Raw genomic sequence first — 26,847 nt, forward strand, 5'->3', positions numbered from 1 at the left:
CCGGTCCCTCACCGAGACCCCCCCCTCCCGCTCCCCGCGGGGGCGCCGCATGCGGTAGGAATCCGCGGCGGCGGCGCATTCCGCGGCGGCTCCCGGCGGCGCTTCCCCGCGGCGGCCCTCGGTGGCAGCGGATTCTTTCCCGCTGACGTTCCCCCGCTCCGCTCCGCTGCCGGCCCCGGCCCGGACCCCTCCCCGGGCGGCAGCCGGCGGTGGGCGGGGCGCGCAGGGGCGGGGCCAGGCGGGGCGGGCGCCCCTCCCCCGCGGCCGCGCGCGCCCCCTCCCCAGGCGGGCCGGGAGGGGCTGCCGCAGCCCAGCGCCCCGATTGGCGCGCGGGCGGCTCCAACGGCCGCGGGGAGGGCGGCGGGGCCGGGCCGTGAGGGAGGGACTAGAACTTTCCGCGGCCGCGGGCGGACTCTCGCCTCAGCCCGGAGCCGCCAGCGCCTGCGACCAGCGCCCCCAGGCAGCGGGGAGACCGCCGACATGACCCACTTCAACAAGGGGCCCTCCTACGGGCTCTCCGCCGAGGTCAAGAACAAGGTACTGGGCGTGCGGCGATCGGCGCGGGGCTCGACCGGGCTTTGTCTGCACCGGGCCGGCGGGGCCGGGACGGGACGCGGCGCCGGGCTTCGCTGCCTCCGGCTGCCGGCGGGGGTCCCCCGCCCGCCCCGCGCGGTGCCGGCCGGGGGAGGACGCTCCCGCCGCCGGCCCCGGGACAGCGCTGTCTTCCGCGGCGCCCCTCGGGAAACTTGCTGCCGCGGCGGGAGCGGGAGCGTTGTCAGCGCCGGGCGGGCCCGCGCGCGGCGCCGCGATTCGCGCCGCGTCCCGTGCCGCCGCCCGGGCTGCACCTGCCCGCGCCGGCGGCCCCGGCACGGGACGTCCCGCTCGCCGCCGCCGCCTGTCCTCTCGCCGGAGCGGGGCCGGGCCGGGCGCGACGCCGCCGCGGCCGGCGGAGGGGAGCGGGTCGGCGGGGCGCGGAGCGGCGGGCAGCGCCGGCCCCGCCGGGGCAGGACGCAGCCGGCCCGCGCCGAGCGGAGCCGAGCGGAGCAGATGAGACGCGCGGCGCGTCCCGGCCCCCCGCGCGGCGCATTCCAGCCGCATGACATCATGGGCACGGGCGGCGCGCGGCCAATCGGCGTGGGCCCCGCACAGACCGCGCATTGTCTGCCCGGCGCGGCCCCGCCCCGCCCCGCCCGGCGGGGGCACACAAAGGCGCGCGGGGGCGCCCGGCCTCGCGCCTCGGGGGGGAGCGGGCGCCCGGGGGTCCCCGGCCCGGCGCTGGCGGGGCCTTCCCGGAGCGGTCCTCCCCGCCGAGAGCGCCTCCGGCAGGGACAGCACCGCGCGCCCGCCGCTGCGACAGGGGCTCGTCGCAGCGCCCGGCGCTTTGGTTTAGAACAGCAGCAAAGTCTCTGCTGGCAGCAGCCGAGCCTTCGCTGCCGGAGAGGTGTGGGCCCTCCGTGCCCTGTGTTACTGAGTTGCTCTGACTCGTCGTTGGTTTTTCTCGTGTTCCGTGGAGCAAAAGGTGCTTAGGTTGGTTAGCGTCCTGTTTCGCAGGCTGTTACCTTGCAGCGAACAATTACCTGGTGAGAGGAAAAACCTTTGCGATAAAAATGACACCGGTAAACAACTAGGGATGAGATGGTGCTCCGTGTCTTTATTCACAGGCTCAAATTCTAAACGTGGTTTTTAATAACTGGTTATTTCACACACATGTCTGGTTTCAGGCCTCAGCGCGTCCCCAAATCCTGTTTTACTTGTGGCTGAGTAGAAAGGGGAGGAGGGAAAAAGTAGTTCACTTTAAGCATTGTAATTTATGCAGAAAGTCTAAGTTAATGTGTTGGAGGCTTTACAAAATATACTTTCTTTTTTTTTTTCCTTTATTGGCTTCCTCAGGATGGTTGTGGGGTTCTGCTGCAAAGTTTGATGACATCATGTAACCAAATGTCTTCCAGAGCCATTGCTCCCAAAGTCTAAACTTAGTGATTTATCTACACCGTTACAATCTAAAAAAACCAGACAATAAAACATATGTTGTGTATTGTTGCGTGTCAGTTAGGAAGGAAGTAAATGATTTTCTACTTCAAAAATATTGACAGAATCATGTAGGCTTAACAGTGATCCCTTTATGAGGACAAGATGGGAAGAAGTTCTTTGTTCTTTCTTTCAGTTTCTTATTGTCATCCGCTTCCTTAGGGCCTCCTGAGAGGAACTGTTCCAAGCCTGTGCATTAACAGAGGGTTTGAAACTGGTGTATTTCACACCTTTATGCAAAGGGCTTTCTACTTTATCTTGCTGAGTGCCTGTTATTTCACTCACTCTCTCTGCTTTCTTTAATGCAAATATTACAGAGGGATGGATGTTCTGTGGCAGCTTCAGTTTACTTGTATGCAGGCTTCTGCTGCAGTCCCTGGAAATGTCAATGCAGCAGTACCAGAAAAAAATTATTCAGATGCGCCAAAGACAAATGAACTCATCTTCTTTAAAAAAAACAAGCAAACAAAAAAACCCCAACAAAACTCCAGCAAAAGATATAGCTTTGAACTTTGAGAATGTTGCTCTTACTGTAAGAGATCAAATTTCAAAGCAATTCTGTTATAGACAGATATATTGCATACCTCCTATCTAGTATCTTCCATAGGTCTGTGCAGTATATGTTTCTGTTTCTCTGTATAATTGTAGAGGATCAGAGAATAATGTCTCTGTAGAGATCAGAAATTCCTTTTTCCAGATCCTTCTGTCTCATAAAGATTTGAAGAACAACATCTAGTTTCCAACTCTTGGTGGATCATTTTTTGGTACTGATCTTAATCAATCGCGCTTTCTAAAACAACAACCTTTGTGCAAACTACTGTGTTATGTTTTGGGGGTTTTTTTAATGTGGTGTTGGTGTAATGTTTGTAAGTATCTGTGGTACCTTCCTGCTTGAACGATGGTGAATGTTTAGATACCCTTATTTGAAATTTTCAGTGCTAATCCCCAAGTAGTGTTTTTCTGCAGAAAACAGACGTGTTGATAGCTATGCTGCCTGAGGGCCCAGCTGTGCTGGATAGAAAAGTCTCTTGGTTTCGGTTTTTATTCTTTATTTTCTCATTTGGCATTGTATTGGCTTTCAGAGAGACCTTTTGTTTGCTATGGTATTTGAATAGATGAATATATCATGTCCTGATGCTTTATAAGAATTTTGTTTAGTTGATGTTCAAGATTCTGTCTGTCTCCCAGCTTAAAATCTTTGTTTAGTTTGGTGTTTAGGGCTTTTTTTCTTCTTTTTTTTTTTTTTTTTTTTTTTTTTTTTTTTGGTTTTTTTTGTTGTTGTTGTTGCCCTTTTGAGGCTCCACGCCTCTCTTGTTTTGCTCCTTACCTTAGTTCACACCGATAAGGTGTCTGGTCTGTTATGGATCTCTTTTCCTTGTTCCTACAAAGAAAGGATGGAATTTGTGTACTGGTTCTCAGCTGTAAGGAAACTTGTCTGCATGATAAATGGTAGTCAAACTAGTGTAATCCCTTTGAAGCTGATTCCCTGTTTACTTGAGATCACAGAAGATATTTGATCTAAAACAAATATTCAGTGAGGAGCCCTTTAAGCTGATTGAAATGGATAGTTTCTTCTGCAGGCAATAAATAATTTTCTTAAGCAATGGGAGATTTTCTGCGGTACCTGAGTTAGCATAGCTTGAGATTGTGATGCAATTAGATAAAGCTACAAACTAATGTTATGTTTGTCTGATTTACAACTGAGGTAAGTAAGAAATTAGCGGAAGCTTTTGCTCCATTGTCTCACTGCATAAGGTGTGGAGCAAACAGGAATGCTGGGCAGGGGAAGGAGAGGTTCGTTCCAGTTCATTCAGCTGCTTCCTAGTGACTCCACCCTTCCCATGGAAATGGTATTTGTATCGGGCGGGCATTTATCTTCTCCCTCCTCTTATGTTTGATACACTGCCAGTTTCATCTCCATGTCAAAGGAAGGATCGGCAGAAATATGATCTGTATGGGGAGTTAAACTTTGCATAGCATTTGGCTATTCCATGTCTTGACTCTAGTCTCTGACTTCCCTTCCAAGCCATCCCTCTGTCAGGAAGCTGGCGCCGGACAGTACCATTTTCCAAACTTTTTAAAGACAGCAGAGTAACTGAGGTGAGTTAGTCTGTCCCTGCACCTGCCACCCTGAAAGGTCAAGTGCTAGCAATATGGAAAAAGAAGGGAAACAAACTTTTTACACTGGAGGCTGTTAGACGAATGAAGCCTGTAAACAAAATATCTCCTATTTTGCAAGTGTGCAGGAGGGCAGCAGTACTTCCTGCTTTTCTTCTCAAGGACAAATACAGATTAATGAAAAAGAATTGAAGTCTGTGGTGAATAATGCTAACCAGTCCTAGGTATGATTATTGTGATCCTCCCGAAACTGCCGAGGAAAAAATTCTTGTACTGTATTTTACTTGCTACAGGCCAAAAAACAGATTTAAGTGCTTGTCCAGAAATTACTTTTTTGTGACTATTTTAAACTGGGAACCAGATTCAAATCATTAATGTTCAGATTTTTTAATTAGTGATTTAATAGCTAGATGAAGTTTTGCCTGCCTGTAGTTGGACTGTTAGGCCCTCTCCTTACCGTTTCTCTCTCCTCCTTTCAAAACGGTAACAATACCCTTTTCCTTCTTAAAATGTAACTGTTCCTACTATATACTTGTTTTACCCCTTCCATACTTCCTGTAGACTATTTTCTTTTAGCAAACTTTTAGGTTCGCTCACTGAATTTTGAGCCTTAGGTAAGAAAGTTTGCTGCTGATAGTGTATTTCTATTAATGTTGTCTGAAAAGATGTAATAAAAATGGGGACTATTGGATAAAGGCAATGAAAACTTACACTTTGAGAGCACAGGTGGATATCTCCAGTGATAATAACTGACAGTACAGGATCTCTGCATTCCCATTCTCTTGTATGTAGATGTCTATATAGCTTTTAAAGAAGCAATATCTTTGATTTACAAGTTTTGAATTAAATCCAGGTGTTTAGTTTAAAATAAAATCAGCCTCTGTGACCTTGTCCATGATACAAGTCTTCAGTTTGTCACATGGAGAATAAATTAAAAATCCAATATTTTGGTGCTGTCAGAAATATTATAATAGAAATGTATACACTGAGATTTCACAAAAGGAATTTCAGAGGAGGTCGCAGAAGGATTTTGTAAGATCAAGCATTGAATTTCAGTTTGCTCCAATTATTTCATGGTTTCTGGTAGTTGATCATAGCTCTTAAAGTCAACATTTACTAGCTAAATATTAGTTTCAATGTGCATAGCACTGAAACTTTTCTCTATGTGTCCAATTTCTGTATTTTTTTCAAAGAATTGTGAATTTTTTTCTAGCTGGATCCAGGCTTTAGTAACAGATCTGCAGTTCAAATGAACAACTTTATAACTTTGTCTTTTATATTTATTGTCTTCCAGAAATCTCTCAGTGTGTTAATCTTCAAGCATCCTATTTTTTTAGGAGCTGTTCCCAAACCTCCTTTATAACTGTAATAAACAGAGATGAATGAAATGCTGAGTGAAAACTTCTGCTATAGGTTTAGTCAAGAAATCTATCAACTAGATGCAGAGAATGCATTCAACAGAAGAGGATAGTACTTAATGGTACAGTTTTGATAACTGAGTCAATAGTAAAACTGTCCACAAAACATAAATACAACAGTGGAATAATTCCATAGCTAAACTTACAGTCAATCAATGTTTGGCATAATAACTACATGTATCACTTAAAACACATTAGTGATATAAACAATGAAGACTTGTATTTTGTCAGGCTTATGATTTCAGTAACTTAGGTTCAACAACACTTCTTAGAAAATGGTCCTGCATGCTTCCCCCGACTTCTGAATCATGCGGTGTTCCTTTTCTGGGCAGAAGCCTCTTTGGCTTCTGAGAACGTGTTTGCTACCTCAACTGCTGAAACGTGAGTTTAGCCTTTTGCTGGAAATTCTGCAGAGGATGTTTTTTTTAAAGACACCCAGTGAAACACAAGCTTTATTAAGCTGCAGTAATCTATTAATTTGTATTCTCCTAGTGTAAGATCCCGTGTGCAAAGACTTCTCATATTGATTGAGAAGTGGTATTAATGCAGTAGCCCTAATCAATAGCTACATGTTTTGGTTAGATTTTTTTTTAAGGGAGCAAGGTATTCCAGCAGTGGAGAATCTTCCAGCAGTGTGCCTGCTCTGTCTACCTCGATGTGTCTAATCCATTTTCCTCTTTCACTGTTACTGTCTCAGGATGGGTCTGCTCCCTCGAGCGTGTATCAGATATAGGTTTCCAATTCTGTGGTTACTTCAATAGAATTATTAATACTACAGCAGTAATAAGTAGACCTACTAACAAGTACAAACTGATGGCGATGAAACTATCATACCTATGATACTTGCTTCTGCTTATCACAAAAAGATATGTAATTTGCCACGGAAACACTTCCCTTGCCAGCAACTTGGACATTGGAAACCCTGCCATCTGCTTAAAGCCTCCTGTGTTTGTCAGCCAAGCATTGCCCATTCTGCATGCTTACTTGCCCAAGTGCACAAACAAGGACACTTGGCTTTGGGAGCCCTTGCACAACCCCGTTAGGTAGACGTACCCTATATCCAGTTTCACTGGTCAGTAGCCCCTGAGTAGATGAGATGAAACAAAACTGTGAAAGTGGCCACCCTAGTAACATCTGGTAGTTGTTGCTGTAAACCACTGACACAGGAGTTAATTTCTTTTTCTCAATAGTTTAAATCCCCAGTAAACCTTGACATGTCATTGCCAAGTTGACAGTTGTCTTTTGGAGTCCTTATGTGTCTCCAAACTGTCACTTGGAACAGTGCACAGCCATTCTTGAACTGTGAGACATATATCACTGCCCCGTGTTAAGCCCTGTGTGAGGGATGTAATTTCCAGTTCTGTCTCTTGGCTTATACTAGTTTTTCTAGGAGGAAGGTGATGAATGGCATGACATAGCTGGGATTAGCTACTGCTGCCTTATGAGCATCAAAGCAGAGGTGGAGCACTATACCAGTCTGCTCCTGTGTGTGTGCATGAGGTCAGCACAGATGGAAACTACCAGTGCTGCTGCCAGCAAAGCATGGTGCCCAAGTAAATTAAGAGTGAGGATGTTTGCTGTAAACTGTTGTTATATTTAACCTTAGGAAGCACACTGTGTCTGCACTTTCAAACTTAGAGCACTTTCTGTGAATTTATAAAATGTGTTATAGTGACCTTTTTCTGGTAGATTAATAAAATTTTACTGGTGATAGAAAAACATAAAACTTACTGAGGCTAACGTTTAAGGGTGCGGGATAAGGATCAAGTCTTGCATACTTTATGTGCAAGTTCGTGGTATACCTCCTATGGCCAGAACACCTCTGAAGAAAGCAAAGTTTGACAGAATTATGACGATTAAATGGGATTAGTAGTCTTGGAAAATAAAAAGTTAGTTTGCAAACAGTAATGTTTGCTTGTTTAAAATGTACAAATGAATGTGGTTTTGGAGTTAGACTTAGTTTAAAATTTACAGAAAAATATCTATTATATTCCTGTTGCTGAGTCAATACCCTTAAAAGATAGATGGATGCATGCATGCATTGTTTTGAGATAATGGCATATCTCTGATTTTTTTCTCACCTCGGCTTTTTTTGCAAGAACATTAATTTGGAGGCTTTTTCTTGTCCCTGAATAATTTATAATTTGCCTTGGAGAATAAAAGATAGAAACTTCTTTGGACTTAGAATTGTTAGCTTCTGTAGCTATGTAACACCGTATACACTGTGCATCTGACACATCCTTTTAAGGCAAACTTTGTAGAGATTCCCATCCCCTATGGAACTGTACAGGAAAGGCCTTTAGTAAAAACAGGCTTGAGGCCAGGACACGTAGGGCAATTTGAAACAGATTTTTTCTAAGTGAGATCATGTGAAAATCCTGCTTTTTTTCTTTAAGAGGGACTCTTTTGCTTAAAAATGCTTTTTGTAACTATCTGATTCTAAACAACTGTTAACTTGTATAGCTATATTCAGCAGCAAATGCTCTCTTTTGGGTAAATATTTTTGGTTTTGCAGTAATGCCTCAGAGTAACTTATGTTGTTTCTATTTAGTGGGATTGAATTACAGTGTCCTTCTCAAAAACAGTTTTGACTTTCTTCAGGTGGGTGGTTCTATGTTTGGTTTCTTTTTCTTGAAAAAAAAAAAAAAATCACAAAACCCTCAACAAAACCTTCTCCCCTCTCCCCTTTTTCTTCTTCTTTTTTTTTTTTTTTTTTTTTCCCTCCTTGAAACAGTGCAGAGTTTAGTAGATATTAGGAGGGGAGACATAATTAAACTTCTTGTTGCTTATATAGACCCATCTTTTACCTGAAGCAGATATGATTCTAGATGTATTAATTACAAAGACTTGAAGGTGTTAGTCACACTGGAGGAGCTGGCAGTAAGAGAAGACCATTACAGCAAGGCATGAAGTGTTGCTGTCACAGCTATGGTCTAGTGCCCTGTTTGGACTCTCACCAAACTGCCTTACCCAGTCCCAGCAGCTGGGCCAAGTGTGCTTTAAGCCTTGGGAGTCTGAACTTGCTCTGGCTACTGATCCTCACTCGCTCCTGGAAGTTGGACTTTAACCATTCAGTGCCTTTGTTGCTTCTCTTCCAAGTCTTGACCTGGTCTTGTGGGGTCTAAACAGGATTTTTCTTGAGGACTTTATTTATGCAGACATCCTTTTGGTTACAGAGTAATCCTTAAGTGGTATAGCGAAGTGAAACTGTACATGGCTTGTGCATACACCCTGCAGGACTTGAACACCAAGTCTTTTCCTAGATTTGGGCAAAACCTAAATATTTCTGCACTTCCTTGCTATTCTAAAATGCTTTCATGAAGGTGGGATCTGATCTACTGCAAGTCCTAGCTGGCTGAATTATAGATGGATTCCAAACAAATCTTCCTACGCTGCTTTGCATGTTTGGACCATGGCTCTTCCCAGAGTAAAACCGGATGTTACTACTATAAAAACTTTATTTTGCTTTCCTGCTAAGAAAGCTCTCCTGTTATATTGCTTTCCTGTTGATATTTCCACTGCTACAGCCTCTTGGCAGAGACCATTATCTTAGTATTCCTGGTTAGTAATTTAATTGAAAAGTATTTTTCTGTTGTCCTTAATCAATTGACTAAATGCTAGAATCCTTCCCAGCAAAAGATAAGGCATAACAGACTTGTGCATTTGGGAAGGGATTTGGTTCTATTCAAATATTTGTGGTGAAAGCCAGTTCTTACCTCGCTGCTAACATGGGCCCCACCAGAACACATTTCCCTTCTGTGCTGAGCATGGAGACAGCACAAGTCAGTAGAGCTCAGGCCAGTACGCACTGAATGGAAAGATGCACTGGAACAGGACCTGTACTGCGGCTCCTGTTGAGATTCCCACCGCCTGACTAGCTTGAGCTGCCACTGCTTTGGTGAACTTCGTAACACTACGTGGGATCAATTTGAGTTACATTACATATTGTATATGAAAGTCAATACAGTGTTAAGTCAATGAAGCATATGTAGTTCAGATACATATCTAGCGTTTTAAGGGTAAATGTTCTTTGCTTATTTTTGCAAGAAGCTGTCCCCTTACCTTGCTGACATCATTGTATTAACCAAGCCCCAATAAAAGTAAAAAGTACAAGTAACTTTCTAAGAAAATAAAGACTATTGCCTTTTACTATGGTCTGTCTTGATAGCATCCTTTATCATTAATAAATGATGGTATGAAAATGTTTGTGGTATGGAAAGGTACTTCTATTTGAATCTAGCAGGTTTTAATACAAAAATTAACAAAAAAGCTGTGAGGTTAAACATCAGAGATAAAGAACTGGTCTTTGAATGGATGAAAAAGAATTGGAACAAAACATTAGCAAAGTTAGAGTTCAGTCAAGGCACCTGAGCATTTTGTTCTACATAAGAATAATGGAACCTTAAATAAGCAAAGATTGGGACCTCTCTCACAAGTCATTTGCAATACAGCATTGCCCACACATACTGCTGCTTGTGCATTTCAAACCTACAGTGAATTCAGGTGTGCAGCTTAATGAGACTACAACTTACCTTGCAGTATCCTAAGTTTTGGATGGAGAGCATAGGTACACCCCCTACCCACCCCTAGCAGTGCTAACTGTTCTTTCTGCTTATGCTTAATTGCTGAAAAATGTTGGTTTAGAAGTTACTGCAGGGTGTTTAATCAGAACCTCTTACTTAGGAGTGTCGTGGTTTAACCCCAGCCAGCAACTAAGCACCACGCAGCCGCTCACTCACTCCCCTCCCACCCAGTGGGATGGGGGAGAAAATCGGGAAAAAGAAGCAAAACCCACGGCTTGAGATAAGAACAGTTTAATAGAACAGAAAAGAAGAAACGAATAATGATAATGATAACACTAATAAAATGACAACAGCAATAATGAAAGGATTGGAATGTACAAATGATGCGCAGTGCAATTGCTCACCACCCGCCGACCGGCACCCAGCTAGTCCCCGAGCGGCGATTCCCCACCCCCACTTCCCAGTTCCTATACTAGATGGGACGTCATATGGTATGGAATACCCTGTTGGCCAGTTTGGGTCAGGTGCCCTGGCTGTGTCCTGGCTGTGTCCTGTGCCAACTTCTTGTGCCCCTCCAGCTTTCTCACTGGCTGGGCATGAGAAGCTGAAAAATCCTTGACATTAGTCTAAACACTACTAGCAGCAACTGAAAACATCAGTGTTATCAACATTCTTCTCACACTGAACTCAAAACATAGCACCGTACCAGCTACTAGGAAGACAGTTAACTCTATCCCAGCTGAAACTAGGACAAGGGGTTTGACTGTCTTTCCTACTTTAACAGTAACGCTTTGTTTTGTACTCGTTATAAACTTTAATATAGCAGGCTTATGGCTTGATTTTTATATAACTTAAACTACATTTTCATTAAACAAAAAGTTGAGCTAAAAGTTCATCTAATCATAATTTTTTTTCAATATCTGTCCAGCTATCTGCTATACAGATTTTATGATTTATATAGAACTGCCTATAGGAGCTATGTAAATTTCAAATACTCTGTCTTCCTCTTCTTAGACTTTCTTCAGTAACCTAAATTTCAATGGTAGGCCTTTAAAGATGGATATTATTACAAAATTAAGTAGAAGTTTTCTAATGTGTTTATGGTCATCACTTTTTTAAAAAAAAAATCACATTAATTGTAGATCATACTCTTCTTATAACTCCTTTTATGCTCTTAAAGCACAACTTACCTGGGTGGCCATATCAGAAATAGTTTTGGATGTTTCCTGGAATATAATCAACATTGTGCATCAGCTACTGAACTTTAACCGGTCAGAGATATACCTGGGAAGGGAGGGGCTGAAATGGAGGGCAGGGAGCAGCAGAAGCAGATTATTTTCATTCTTTGTGCTGAATTAATTCTTCCAATTTTTTTGGTGGTGGTAAAGCAAAACAATAATATGAAGCAGCTGATAGGCAAGATCTTCTAAAGCCTAGGGTGTGAAATCTGCACATCTTGTGCTTCTGGTAAGAAAACTGGATATGCGGAAAATTACCTCAACCAGAAAAGCATGCTATGTGTGAATTCAGAGACTTTTGATCTACTACCTGTATGAAAGATAAATCTAGGCAGACTTTGCTGTCTAGTAGAAGCTAAGGAACTTTAAGAAATCACATCTTTCACCTAAATTACAAAAACCCACAGATTGAATCATTTTGTGCAAGGCCAAAGTGGTGGTAGGAATGAGAGAAATCTGTATTTTCCTTATGAATACTTATCACAGGCACCTCAGATAGCCTGTTCAGCTAATGTGAGTTCACGGAATTAAGTCAGAGCAGGCTGACAGGCGACCAAATAGGATCAGAGCAGTCGGTGGGAAACAATGAGCACTATTAATTGGGAAATGCCCATTACCTTGGGACCTGCCATGTCATCTGGTTCATTTTTCAGTCAAGCCCATGCGTGGGATCGCAAGTGACAGTGAGCAGCCAAGTGTCTGAACTTACTGGGTGGGGGCAAAAGAGGCATGAGAGCAGCAGCGTCTTGAGGTTTACCTTTGAAAAACATGCTGAGAAAATGCAGCATGGTCTGTGCTGGAGAGGCAGAGGGAATGTGCATTTTGAGTAACAAATGCAAAGCTTGCATGGACAGACTTGAGTTTTCTTTAGCTAACTTTTTTGAGAGGTATGAGTTACTAATTAGCTGCTTGCTGCTGTAAAACATAATTACTCTGGTTTTTTATAAGTGAATAGGGTTTGAAGAGAAGAAAAAAGGCATGGAGAGAGACTTAGACTTAAATAATTGGATTTTGTGGTCCTGTTTTATTTGGAAGGTGAGGTTGGAAGACTCATCAACGCAGTTGGGCCTTGGGGAAGGGCTACAGAGTCACAATACAGTTCGCTTGTAATGTGATATATTTTTAAAAGCTGTTCTATTGGGGAGAAAAGTAAGTAAACTTGAAAGAATTTCTTGGATTGCTATAGTAGCAATAGATTAGAAGACTACCCTCAGAAAGATACAATGATAATTGATGTCACTGTTTCTGTTTGCAGGCTCCATCTAGCCTTTGAGACCTGCCATTCTACCAGAGTTACAGTAGAAGTTGTCTTGGGAGACACTTCTTGGGTTACTACTAGAAAAACTAGATTGTTTTTGGATTTTGGGGGGGTCTGCTGTTTATGGGCCAGATTGTTCTGTTAAATTCCCCCCACCCAAAAAACCAAGAGCAACTAGGTATCACTGAAGTCTGTCAGTACAGCAGGTTACCAATATTTTCAGTGCAGTGCTCAGCACGTTGTTTCAGAAGACATTACCGCTAGTGATGTCGGAACTTGCCCAGGTTTGCTGTGCCATATCAGAGCTCAAGCCAGTCATACTGGGCGCAGGTTTCAAAGCAAGGAGAATCTGTTATCCTCAGGGAATAACAGGCTTTTTTGCATGGGGTTGGATCAGCGCTGTCTTAGCCGAGAAGAAACTTCATGTCCTAGTGCTTTTTCAGATGAAAGCAGCAATGAGTTCAAATAATAGGTAGTCAATATTACTGAAACCATGTACTGTGAAGAAATTTAAACTGTTCAGCAATGTATAGACTAAAGATATAGTGCAAAGGGACTCGATATCAAGTATAATGTGTGGTGGCAGGACCAGAAGGTGCTACAGTTGAAAGTGGAAGCTGATGACTAAGGAGAATTGGAGTTACAAGCCAGAAAACTGTGACTATGACAAGAAATTATAAGAATAAGAAATGTGAGAAGAACTGCGAGAACAGATCTGAATGGGTGAGAGCATTGCAGTAGTGCAGCTGCAGGGAATGAGAGGGAACCAGTATTCAGTCCAAGGGCAGGCATACATCTGAGTTGTTAGTGCACTCTGAGGGAAGAGGTGGTAGCGTTTGCTTCTTCAATAGTTTGCAAGCTGTCACAAAATCATACTGGACAGCCAGGGAGTAGAACACTTAGTTCTTCCAGCCTGCTGATCTGGCAACAAACGCCATGCATGACTACAGGCATCTTACTTGTAAGATGACTTGGAAACTTTGAGGAATGGCTTGCTCTTGCTTCACAGAGTTTAAACTGGTGCCTATGGGAAGAGTGCCAGGAATTTTGGATTAATGCTCATCCATTCCTCCTTTAAAGATTGTAGCCTAAATTTTGATTTACAGAGAAAACAGTGAAATGTTGGCAAGTTATCAATTATGCTACACATAACAAAAAAAATACTGTTGAATATTAAACAAAATGGATACAGCTGTAAAATTTTTGTGCTAAGTAGCATAGTGGGATATAGTGAGATCTTTCAATATTAGTGTTAACACAGCGTGTTCTCTGCTTTTCTGTACAACAGTCCATGATGACAGAAAAAAATACATGTTCAAATACCAGGGCATACTTAATCATGGCTTTCAGTTTTTTAAGTACTTCCCCCTTTGGTTTTCATCTGGATTTTTACATTCCCTTTACGTTCGGGTTTCTTGTGCACAAATATGTCTCCTCTGACATTTCCTTTTACATGCAGTCCTGGTCAACATACAGGAAATTAACAGGGAATTTCAGTTTGTTGTTATGATGAGAGGTCATTGGGTTGGTAGTTCAAATGGCAAGAAGCTTCACTTGACAATAACCTTGGTATCCTGTCACTGCCTCTTCTCACCCACCTTCAGTAAAAATCAAAACCTTGTATTTTCCCATTGTCTTAGGTTCTCTGTCTCAACTTCAAAGGGTACGCTATTTATTTATTCTATGACTAAATAACCACTCTGTTGGCAGACCGCTAGAACTGTTCTGCAGAAAAATACTGATTATATCCTTGTCACTCTCCCTCATCTCTGAAGCTGAAGATTAGATATGTACACTAATCTATTTAGACCATAGAATTTTAACAAGAAAGTTTTAACTCAGTTATATAATTTAAAAAAAAAAAAAATCTAGAAAACCTTTCTTTCTGCTTATGAGAAGAACACTTACTGTTCTGTGCCTTTCTCTTGGTCATTCACATAACCAGTAAGTTCTTAGCACTTTTTTGTCCCAGACGTTTTGCTGTGAAAATTTTAGATGTGAGATTCAGAACTGTGTTCTGGAACAGCAGGTGTTGAACAGAATGGGGCAGCTCAGGTGCCAGTAGCTGGAATTCTGCAGAATAATTTGGGACTGGCCATGTAGTCTGCCTCATTCCCACTTCTGAGGAGTAAGGGCTTCTGAGAGCTTCTGCCTTGGTACCAGGAGATAATTCTGCTTTCATCTTTCCCCATACTATCATAAAGCCTTAAAAAGTGGAGGAGAAAGATCTCATTGCAAAATAGTGCCAAGCAAATGATAAAGAAGTATCAGCATTGGTATCTTTGGCCTCTGCAAGACAAATTGCTCCTGAGGGTGGTACTTATTTCAGTGCAAAGAATGTTTCACTGAAACCATAAAAATTCAGTTTCACTCAGATAGATAGTTCCAAATTAATAAAAATTGAAAAGTTGATATAGGAACAAATTGCTGCTTAAAATTTAAACTGTACAACTTTAGCTCATAAAAGCTGGACTTTTCCCTTAGTTATCTTTATTTGCTTTCAGTAGTTTATGACCTAAATGTGTAAAAATAAAATTAACATTAAAACCCCTGGCTAGATGTGGATTAAATTCAGTATGAGATGAATATGCTGCCATACTCATTACAGTATGCAGCAAGCTTTCTCTACTCGATCTTTTTTTGACTCGAAAATCAGTAATTTTGTGTCACTTTAAGCAAGGATATGGGCCACACCAAATTTCCCCCCGTGAAGAATATTAACAAACATCTAAAACTTAGGGCTTTATTTATTTTTCTGTTCACCAGGGTGAAAAATTATGTGTGTAACCTCTTCATATACTATCTTGAAGCAAATTCCCGGCTATTTCTCTTGCTGTACATGGCCCTGTACTTCATTTACCTTGGAAAACACTGACATACCACCCATGTTGCACTTTTATATGTGTATAAATCTTAGGTTTTGTTGATGAACACAGTTCCTATGACAGAGTTGTTCACTCATTTTGACAAGCACATGCTTTTATTGTTAAAACTTTTGACCAGAGAGCAGTTTCTTCAAATGCTTACTAGTACTTTAAATTTAGTGGGCTGCATGTTAAACATTTGACCCCTTCTGTGGGGGCATAAAGCCTGAAGCTTTAGTCAAAAGTTTCATCAGAACTAAGCAGTGTGAGCTGTTATGACATGATGGGTAACTTTGAAAGTTTTATCTTTTATACCTGCTTTTTAACTTACTAAGTTTTCTGTTTGTTAGTCCCAGTGACTTGTAAAAAGATATGCAGTGTGCTTAAACTCTTCTTGAGATACTGTTACTGTATTTTTCCAGAGTAGCAGCAATATAGACAGCTGAACTCTTAAACTAGAGATTTGGCATATATGTAGCCCTTGGTGTACAGCGTGTACTGTGTAATTTGGAAAAGATTAGTATAAAAAGACATATGATATCATTTATGGTGTGAAATACTGGTTAACTTCATCACTCAAACTTAACATGCTACAGGCACATTGAGTAACTTCAAGGGACACAGACAGATCATTAAAGTTGGCCAGCATAACTTCATTTGTTTCCAGGAATCCATACACTTGATAAAAAGAGTGATGATTGCTGTTCTTGTACTACAGATGGAGGGAGGGTTTTTACACTGTAAGAGGTCCCAAACAGGAAAGTCCTACCTGAACAGAACAAGATGCAAGAATCGGGTGTGAAGTTGCCAGAGAATCAAGTTTAACCCAAGGATTCTAGCCTGAGGCATACAATGGCATACATGTATCTATATCAGCTTGTAATAGGCAAGTAACACCTACTCTTTTCCTCTCACAACCTTAGATCACCTATAATTTTGACCACTTGTATAAACTTTAGTTTCCTTTCAAAGATACTTCTAACTATTAAATCTGTACCTCTTGTACGTCAACAAAAATAGTAGCATTTACAACTTTATACATCTTTCGGGATTTGTCAGAACAAAGTAAAGAAAGAAACTGTTGGCTTCCTGCTATCTGGTTTTAAACTATTATAAAATCTTTATATCCATTGCTACAATGAATCTTTTCTACAGTGTTCTGAAACTGTAGCTTTTTTTCCATGGCACTGATGATGTATACTTTGAATGAGGCTGCTTAGCTACTGCTTTCGTCTTCAGTAGACGGTATTTTCTTTTGCTGTGGACTTGTAAGATTTAAATATCGTCCATGAAAGTTCAGTACTTAAAAAGGATCAAATATTGGCATGTTGATTAGTAGTAATGGAAAAAGCCATAAAATTGTTTTCATTTATATCAAAGCTTCCAGCTTCCCCTTGTAGATAGCAATCAAAGGAAAACTGCAACAACTCCGATAGACATGTGGAAAATATGAATTTTTCACTAACTTAGTGTTACATAACTTCTGGTTGTGCCATCGGGAGTAAAAGACCTAAGAATTCAGAGTAAGCATAATGCCTCGCTTCTGGTAGTGCCTGACCTGTCACTCTCCCTGTGTAACCCCTTCTCGTCACATGTTTAAAACCAGATTCTAAAGTTTCCATGTCTCTAGCTTTTCAGGTAGATTGAGTATAATTTTCAAAGAAACTATCACCACTCTTCACTTTTTGTAACCTAGTTTGCCACTAGTTCAAAAAATCAGAACAAAAACTTTACCATATTTAAGTCAAACTGTACAGTAGTGAAGGCAATTCCAAAAACTAGCAGATTTAATAGTAATGTTTTTAGTGGCAATAAGACAAGTTTCCTCACGTGTATAAGCACTTTTTAATATCCTATCTCTAGATAAGCAGTGTAGTGATACCCCAAGACAATTTAAAACCTCTTGAAAAACTTGAGATTTGAACACATGGTAAAGTACTCCAACACAAAGTAAATATTTTTCAGAAGTCATAAAATTCCATCTGATTACCTCTAAGTTCCCCAAGCAATGGGGGCAGCAATTTAATATTCAACTCAGTTGTAATCTCACATATGGAATGCACATAGTAATAAATGAGGATATTTTTTGCCATTTTTCTCCTTTATACGCTTGCCAAGAAAGATTAAAAAGCCACACTTACAGAAGACTTTAGGGTTCTCACTCTTACTGGCTTACATATTTACTTTTTTTTTTTTTTTTTTTTTTTTTTAATATTGGGAGGGAGGAGATAGAGTGATCTTTAAAATCTGTCTCTTGGTGGCATGATCATGGACTTAGTTTCCTCTTTTAAAAAAAAAAAAGTGATTACCAGCACTTAAAAATAAATTAAGTTGTAGAAAGACAATTCCAGTTGTATTCCACACAAATCCAACTGCAGGATGGCTAAAATATGACTTAGCATTGTCTTTAAGCTACACTGAAAACAAAACATCCTGAATTTCCAGAAAGCATAATGTTCGTTACATTTCTAACTAACTAAAAACTCGTGGAAGAGATTAGCTTAAACCCCTCTCTGTACCCACATGCATGTTAGAATGGTGATTTTAATGTAGTATGAACTGTCAACATAAAAATTACCAGCCCAAATTGTCTGCTGTCTTCTAACTGGAGTATCAGAACATACCAAGTTCTGGCCTTTCTACAAATCCTGTTTCTTCTTTTAAACGGGTGTACAGAAACATATTATCTACTGTATGTCTTGTCTGTATGTGTAATTTAAGATTTTGTGGGCAAGATCACTTTTGTAAGATCTCTGTAGATTCTCTAATGTGTAAGAGGAGTATGATGCTATGTTTCAGTCTTTTGGGGATGTTTTGGGATCTTTCTCCATTGCACAGATACTTATTTTCACACAAAATAACAACTTAGTTATGTCCAAGACTGCTGCTCCTCTGTAAGTTTGAACAAGCTAGTTGAGTTCTGCCAAATGCTACTGGGGACACAAATTAAGGCTGTGATCACAAAAGGCTTGTTTCCATAGGAAATAAAAATAGCCATGAAAAGTAGTTTGTAAGCTAATAACCAGGTTAGGAAGGAGAAAGTTGATAACCAACTTCCTCATACACCATTTTCAAGACACTAACCTTTCTGATTACCCACCCTTTACTATTATTACCATCACTATAAATGAAGAATGTAGTTGTACTGCTTCTGGTGCTAAACTTAAGGAAGGTACAAGAGGACTATCTGTCACCCAAGAGACAAAAATGCAGCAGCTTCCTCTATGAAGCTGTGAACTTCAACTAGCTTTTCTAGTCTGCTGCTCATCTTAGCTATCTAATATCCAAAAGGTGTGATTAAAAAAAAAAAGTAGTCATGAGATTTTCCTCACGCTAGGCAGTATTACCTGAACTTTCTTCCTTTTTTCTTCAATGAGAAAAGGGGTACCTTGATTATTTTAGACCAGCTTTGGTCTAAGCACTGAGGTACTTGTCATCTTGTGCAGAATATTGCACAGAATTTTACACATGACTCAAGATCTGAATAAGGGAATGGCTTAGTCCATTATCCTGATCTGTAACCAAGGCACCACAGCACCACTGTTACAGATAGTCTAAGGAAAATAAGTATTACTCAGACAAGTTTTTGAAGTAAAGCCAGAGATACAGGAATTTTCCATTCCCTTTAGAAGAAAAATAGAGAACAGAATAGTGTGATTTTTAGTTTGGTCAGTTTGGAGTTGGGGATTACTAACGCTAGCTAAAATGTAGCAATTGCCTCTATCCAAGTAATTTGGATAGGTTGGAATTACCATGTCCTGCAGTATAAATAGGTGCTAATATCGGACCTTTCTGTGCTGAAGTCTAAGACTATATGTAAAAAGTCTGAAATTTACATTTTCATCTGAATGTAAATGGCTTTACATGAGTTTCTTCTCAGGAATTTGTAAGCAACTGTTGGTAGCTGAGCTGATTTTCCATTAGTTAGAAACACTGCAAGTATATTCTGTGCTTGCCTGTCAGATTTCTCATGGTAGCTCCCTCATTCCCCATCTCACTCACTGATCCATGTGGGACAACTTCTAATGAAGGCAGAAAAGTGTTACCAACCTCTGCACTAGCGGAGGTTATTTATGCCATAAAAATCTTGTACTCAGGTAACTTGTTTTGTTTGCAGAAAAAGTAGCAATGCTTTCAATGATATAATCCCTTTTCTCTAACTCGCCAATATTGAAAAGTATTGCAAAAGTAACAGGTTTAGGCTGAAGGAAGCTTGAGCTGCTTCTCAGTGTCTTCAGGGGAGGGGAAGGGAACAAAGGGCAGAGAGTGGAGCATGGACCCTGTTAGCTGCTAGCATTTTTGAAGTTTACCAGTTTTAAGCATTCCATTCACATGGATTGATTTCTAGTGACTGAAGTATAAACTGACACACTGAGTAGCGAAGTCTGAACATCTGGAAAAGGAGTTTTTAAGTCACCTTGCTAACAACTCTAGGCCTCTGATGCCTTTAACTTCAAAGACCATTGCAGGTTTTCTCTCTTTGCAATTAAGACATGAGATCACGGTTTATTCCATCAGAGTCTTCCAGCAAGGCCAAAGAAAAGAGAAGTAGCAGGCATACTAAAACTTAAGTTTAAAAAAGCCACACACACAACCCTCAGAATCCCCAGCAAGATAACTCAATGTTGTAGCAACAAGGGGAAAACTTACTAGGTCATCTCCATTAATCATAACCTAGCTAAAAAAGCAAACCCACCATAATCTTTGGCTGAATAACTTAAAATCCATTATATAATAAAGTTCCTGTGTAAAAATCTACATCTGAGCAGTAGTACTGATAGCATGGCACTTGAGAGTTCTTGTGTTCATAACACACTATTTCACTTTTTTACTTCCTGCTGAAGTACAACTTGGGTAGAATATTTTTTCAAAAAGGTCATCATTCCTCTGCAGCTGTTGAAAGACTATTCACAAGCTCCAGCAATTCTTACAGTAGGAAGAACTGTTAAGTGCTTCAAAGCACTATTTGCAGATAAACATTTAGTAAAGCCATAAACATTATAGTAAAAGAGATAAAAGACTTACATCTGTACTCTGATATTTAAAATACAGTTTAAAATCCAGCAATAAAATTACTGGATAAATGCTATAGCATACTCTTTGAAATGCTTTGGAGGGGTGGGGGGGAAGAGTTGCAGTTTTCTCTCATAAAGTAACTTTATAACTGCTTGTGTTACAGATTGCCCTGAAATATGACCCCCAGATAGAAGAAGATCTGCGTAACTGGATAGAAGAGGTTACAGGGCTGAGCATTGGAGCAAACTTTCAACTGGGATTAAAAGATGGCATAATCTTATGCGAGTAAGCATTTATTAAGTAACCTTATTTTTAACAGTTTTCCACTTCTGAGGAACTAATGAGGGACTTTCTGAAGACTCCCCTTCAAACACATCAACGATAATCGTCAATGATAGCTGACAGTAGGGTGGGAGACAGCTTCTTTGAAACTATGGAAAAGAATGAAAACTTAAATCTCCTTTATTTTTCAGAAAAGATTTCTAAGTATTTCTAAATTTAATGGTGAAGCTCTTTTCTGTAATAATCAAATGGCACACAATAATTCTTACGGTCTGTTAGACTTGTTCGACCTGAGATCTGAGCTAGGCACTCTGTATAAACCAAAAAATTAACCATTTTGATGAAACTAATGCAACTAATAAAGCATGAGTGAAAATATTATATAATGCCTGCACAGATGGTATAAGGATGAGATTTATTGTTTAAGCATTTCCCTTTTTTTCACCTCCCCAGGCTTATAAATAAGCTGCAGCCAGGATCAGTGAAGAAAATTAATCAATCAAAACTAAATTGGCACCAGGTAAAACAAAAAAAAACCCCAAAACTACACCTCTAACCCCTCCAACCCCCAAACAGTTCTTTTGTTCTGTATTAACAAATTTGCTGTGAATATAGTACACCTTAAATCTTAATAACACCAAGTTCTGTATATGATACGTACAAAACAGTTGAGGATACTGCATACATGAACAGCATTTAAGGGAAAGCAACTATAGCTGAGATGGCTCATAAATGGCAGTTGAGTATACATATTTAATAGTAGTGCTTTAGCTGTTAGGTGAAATTTCAGATGGAAGAACAACATATAGCCCTATAGCAAGGCCTTTTTTCCAAGTTAAAATAAAGCTGTTAACTTTTTTTATTAAATCACAACTGGAGTTTACCATCCAGGCAGTGCTGCAAGGCGTTAGGTCAACAGCTTGCATGTACCTCGACATCACTGTATGAAGTGTCCTCCTGAGAAAGCAGCTGGAAAGGATGGGGAGGGAAAGGACCCGAAGAGTCTCAGAAGAAATGGTTGTGTAACAGAACTCAGAAAACAATATGGTGCAAACTACAGTATGTATTTTATTTCAGTATATCCAGATTTGATTTCTTATGAGTGCTCTATCTAGCACTCCCCACCACCACCACCCCCAAGGGACTATCAAAGGCAACATGCATTTAGAACAAGCGTTGGAATGGTTGCTGGTCAGAGTTGACTGCCTTTACTGTTGCTGGGTCTACCTTAATACTGCTATGTCAGCCTCTTGGGTTTATTGGCACTGAACACTTCTAAATATGGTGGAGGATTTTTATGTTTTTAACAAGTTTTAATACCTCTTAAGACTTCAGAAGGAAAGATGAGATTCAGTCCTCACTCCTTATACTCCATATTGCTTTCCAATTTCTACAGCGCACAGTGCAAAAAAGTGCTAATAACCCCCAAAAGCTTAGTTGAATTTGTTCCAGGAAGTGAGCAAGATAATACCTTCAACCTAAGTTAAGTGTTCTTACTATCCACATAGTTATGACTTTATTTTACTCAAAATTATCAATTGCTGAAGTCAGATAGCACGGACACTATGTCAAATTTTCCCATTTGAAGCAGGTTTTAGATTAGGATTTCTCTTGGAATGGACACAGTTGAGACAGTTTTGTCATCAAAGCCCCCTCTAACAAAGTATGTGATACGCACTGACGGAGAGATGCCAGGCTAAATAAACGCTTAGATTGATTTCTGAAGTCAATATTAAAACTAATGAAAAATAATCTCATACTTCCCACCAGTCACTCTTAACCATGCCAACTGTTTTGTCCAGTTTGCACAAAGCAAAGAACTTGTGCAAAACAAGCAAAACAAACCAATCAACACCAGAAAGCTTTAAAATTACTTCGTTTCTGAATTGAAACACTGAGCAGAAAACACTTTTTTGTTTCTGTTTAGCTGGAGAACATTGGGAATTTTATCAAAGCCATCCAAGTCTACGGCATGAAGCCACATGATATTTTTGAAGCAAATGATCTTTTTGAAAATGGAAATATGACTCAAGTACAGACTACTCTAGTGGCGCTAGCAGGTCTGGTAAGTATTTGTACCCCTGGAATTGGCACAAATCCACATGCCAGTCCAGATGCACCCTTACCACTGATGTAAATACAGAAAACAGCATACAGCCTGTCAGGAGAGGTGATAGATACCGCTGTGAGTCTGAGGTACTGCAGAGATTGCACTTCAGAGGGCTGTGGTCTACCGCATGCCTCCAGGGGAGGCTTGGAGTTCAGAGTTAGGATTCTTGACTGCAGATGGCCTTGCTCTGGAGCTGCGTGTGCATACACAGAACTGGGGAGGCTCACAGGAGAACACTAATCCCTGCAGAATATCATTCTGACAAGATACTTACGTAGCTTTGGAGTGCTGCCTTCAAATGGCATGGGGAACTGTTACCTTCTCTCACCCCAACACAGAGAGTGTCTCGAGATAAACCTGCTTGTGGCATCCCTTGAGAGCTCAGGGTCAGGGCCGTAAAGCCAGTGTTCTAGTAGCAGAAAATATACTTTAAACACTGAATATTCTATTTTCCCTCTCCCTAAATAGGCAAAAACTAAAGGTTTTCATACTACAATTGATATTGGTGTCAAATATGCAGAGAAACAAGCACGAAGTTTTGATGCAGGAAAACTAAAAGCTGGTCAAAGTGTAATTGGCCTGCAGGTAAGAAAGAAATTCAAGTTCGCAGCTAATCTGTTTTTTTTTTGAAAACAACTTTCTTGTTTTGATTAACTGATATATGGTTTATGCAAAAACAGCTGCAGAATTACAATATATTCTTATCATGGAATGAGGTATGAGGTTTTAATTCTTGTAAGCAGTTGATTGGCTTTATAAGCTCAAGTGACTGTCTAGAAGGTTCTTCTGTTTGTTTTAAATCTGCAATAAGAGTGATAAGGAGGAAAGGAATGGCTAATATTAGGAGTGTCCTCTAAAGTGGTTTTAAAAGTAGGAGTCTTTGGACAGCTAAAGCTCCTTATATGGTAGAAACTTTTTTTTTTTCTCTCCGCTTTCCTTAATAGTCATAAAAACCAAAATAACTGGCATAAAATCTGTGGTAGAGAAGTTGTGGCAGTGTAATCGAATCATTACTGGCCATGGTAAAATTTAATTATTGCATTTTGATGCTTCCATCCATTCTAATTGCAATGCAGTTGGGCAAATGCCATGGTCAGTGAAATGCCTTAGGATGACAGTTGCCTTTATTTTTCATTTTGAAGCTCAGTATGGAGAAAGGGTAATTTATTACGGGTAGTGGGCGAGCTACCTGCAGAAAGCATGCACTGTAATTACTTTTTCTGTCAGCCATCACAGTTACCAACCATATTTGTTTCCTTAGACTATGCTTGCTGTACAAATAAAAACCACTTTTTCTGTCCACCTCTTCCTTTCTCCAATAAAGATGGGCACCAACAAGTGTGCCAGTCAGGCAGGCATGACTGCTTATGGAACTAGAAGACACCTCTATGATCCAAAAATGCAAACTGATAAGCCATTTGACCAGACAACAATTAGCCTACAGATGGGCACTAACAAAGGAGCCAGTCAGGTAAGCAGGACTGCGCGTGACACTTGTAGAGCAGATACAACTCTCAACCTGGGAGAGCCCAGTGGGATAGGAGAGCCTGTGGTTGCATGCAGTAGCAGAGTCTAACTGGCAGCAGTGAGAGGGTACAGTTCAGCTGTGCTTTTACGCAGTAATTGAAGAACTTGAAATTCTTATCACTAACCAGTGTGTTCTGTGCTGAATATCTTAAGGCATAGAAATGACCAGGTGCTTCTAGAATTTCCAGCTGGCTGTGTTATACCAGAAGAAAACAGTAACTTCAAGTACTAACTAGACAGAGGCAAAAAAGAAATTGCTTCCTGGGCACTACCTCAGTCTGAACACTAAGTATATTCTTTCCAAAGAGGAAAATAAACTGGACCTTTCTGTAAGGACTTTCTTCTGTGACTTACCCATTAGTGAACAAATACTGCTGTGCTATGTTTTATTATACTGTAATCCTACTTTCTAGCACTTCCAGTAAGGTGTACTAGTTGTAATCAAAAACCTAGTAATTCCAGCTCTTGACCTTCTTACTGAACCTCTACAATCCTGTTTTATTAGGCTGGTATGCTGGCACCAGGTACCAGGAGAGACATCTACGATCAGAAGCACATATTACAACCTGTGGATAACTCAACTATTTCATTACAAATGGGTACCAACAAAGTAGCTTCACAGAAGGGAATGAGTGTGTATGGGCTTGGACGACAAGTGTATGACCCCAAATACTGTGCTGCACCAACAGAACCTGTCATTCATAACGGCAGCCAAGGAACAGGAACTAATGGGTCAGAAATCAGCGATAGCGATTATCAGGCAGAATACCCAGATGACTATCACGGAGAGTACCAAGATGACTATCAAAGAGATTACCATGGTCAGTACAGTGACCAGGGCATTGATTATTAGCTTTGCATCAGAAGTTCAGTATTAGGCCATTATTTTATTCAGTAAGAACGAAACTAGCCTTGTGGAATTGTTACCTGTCTTTCCTACACACTATGCTTAATGTACCTGAAGAAATATTGCCTTACATACATTCCTTTTTCCTTTCTCTGCCCTTTCCCTGTCTAGTTGCCTTTAGTGCTGTAACAGTTGTAGTCTACAGCATAAACAATAACTGCATATGAAGTAAAAGGAATACTGTGAAAGGGGGAGTGCTCTTGTACAGCCAGGTCGTCTAATAAGGAGCTATGCATTTTCACAATCTCTACCTAAGTAGGTATTTACATACCACCTTAAGCCTTCATTTTACATATTTACAGCTTTTCTGTTTTCCAGATGAGATAAAAGAATTTCACGCTTAAAGTTAAATGTGGTCTTTGCCAATTAAATCTAAGACATCATGTTAGTGATTTAAATATCATTACTATGTTTCTAAGGTATTGTTTGCTAATGGTAAGTCCTGCATTAGACATAAGTGTGCATTTGTGATTGTGTATTCATTCCATTATCAACACTGACCAAACTTCAAAATAGTTGTCTTACTAAAAAGGGAGCTTGTACAAAGTCTTGAGCCAACAGAAGTCCCATGACTGATGGTGCATTTACCTTTTATTGTGCCATAATATATCCATGTAGAAATGCTTTTTCTTCCTTGAACTGTATTTATTGCCACACTTCTCAAACTGATCCCAGTGTATTTTTATAAATAAATATTTTTTTCTTAAAGGTATGTAGAAGATCCTGTCTCATTTGTTATGCTACTATTCTTAAAGATTAGATGCCACAGAAGTTATTCCCAAATCAGCATCACCTTTGCCTGTGTTAAGGGTAATGTAGAACTGCTACGTGTTGCAGTTCAGGTTCTTTCTTTTCTATGGGATTTAAGCCAACAACCTTGTAAAAATCTCCTGGGAGTGAGTGACAGTGACTTAACAGGAAAGGAATGTAGCTCCTTTATACCAGAGTTCGCTTCTCTTCTACATGGCTGTGAGGTTATGACCAGAGATCCTTAGCTGTTCACTAAATCCCTGCCCTTTTTCTCAAGGCAAACGAGGAACTGCACGTATTTAACACTGCCTCTGCTTCAGCCTATAGTCTTCATACCATCACTTTGAGAACTTAAAACACCCTTGCTTTAAAGTATGTAAAGAGATACCCCAGTGCCTGCTGGTCTGCAATCCGAGTTCTTTAGTTACCGATAGCAGAGCTTTGTTCCTAAATGGAAAATGCTTTCTTCCTCACCATGGAGTAGAGACAGGCTCTACTAGTTTACCTGGGCTGTTTTTAACAGGAGAAAAAAGAGCACGCTCTCAATGGGGGCCATTGTTAATGATCCTAACTTTTTAAAAATATCTTTAGTGTTTTTACAAGTATTTACTGCAGATTATGCTTATTTACATTAACATATAAAATGTTTTATAGTTGCAAGTTCTGGACTTGTAAAGGATTCTTCCCTTAAGATTAGAAATTGTTTGTGCTTTGCTCCATTAGTTTCTGTTATCTTTGGGTGTGATGTGGTGACCTGACTTTTGACTGACCTATTTGTTGAACAAGTCTTAAGCTTATTTATTTCGCA

The 26,847-nt window shown here is 40.6% G+C and overlaps 1 protein-coding gene across 1 annotated transcript; it reads left to right on the forward strand.

The window, feature by feature from the left end:
- The first annotated feature begins 330 nt into the window (after positions 1 to 330).
- Positions 331 to 26,001, forward strand: CNN3 (calponin 3). Its single transcript, XM_030033107.2, has 7 exons — positions 331 to 537; positions 20,627 to 20,748; positions 21,199 to 21,265; positions 22,673 to 22,810; positions 23,324 to 23,440; positions 24,180 to 24,326; positions 24,888 to 26,001. Exons 1-7 carry the CDS (start codon positions 481 to 483, stop codon positions 25,233 to 25,235), a joined length of 996 nt encoding a protein of 331 aa, XP_029888967.1. The 5' UTR covers positions 331 to 480; the 3' UTR covers positions 25,236 to 26,001.
- Positions 26,002 to 26,847: the final 846 nt, after the last annotated feature.

Source organism: Aquila chrysaetos, chromosome 12, assembly GCF_900496995.4.
Source record: "Aquila chrysaetos chrysaetos chromosome 12, bAquChr1.4, whole genome shotgun sequence".
Lineage (NCBI taxonomy): Eukaryota > Metazoa > Chordata > Aves > Accipitriformes > Accipitridae > Aquila > Aquila chrysaetos.

Bases quoted from the DNA above. Each gene is read 5' to 3' on its own strand.
- CNN3 (XM_030033107.2), top strand. From the start codon at position 481: ATGACCCACTTCAACAAGGGGCCCTCCTACGGGCTCTCCGCCGAGGTC. The intron at 538-20,626 runs GTACTGGGCGTG...CTTGTGTTACAG, and splicing joins CCGCCGAGGTCAAGAACAAG to ATTGCCCTGAAATATGACCC. The intron at 23,441-24,179 runs GTAAGAAAGAAA...TCTCCAATAAAG, and splicing joins AAAGTGTAATTGGCCTGCAG to ATGGGCACCAACAAGTGTGC.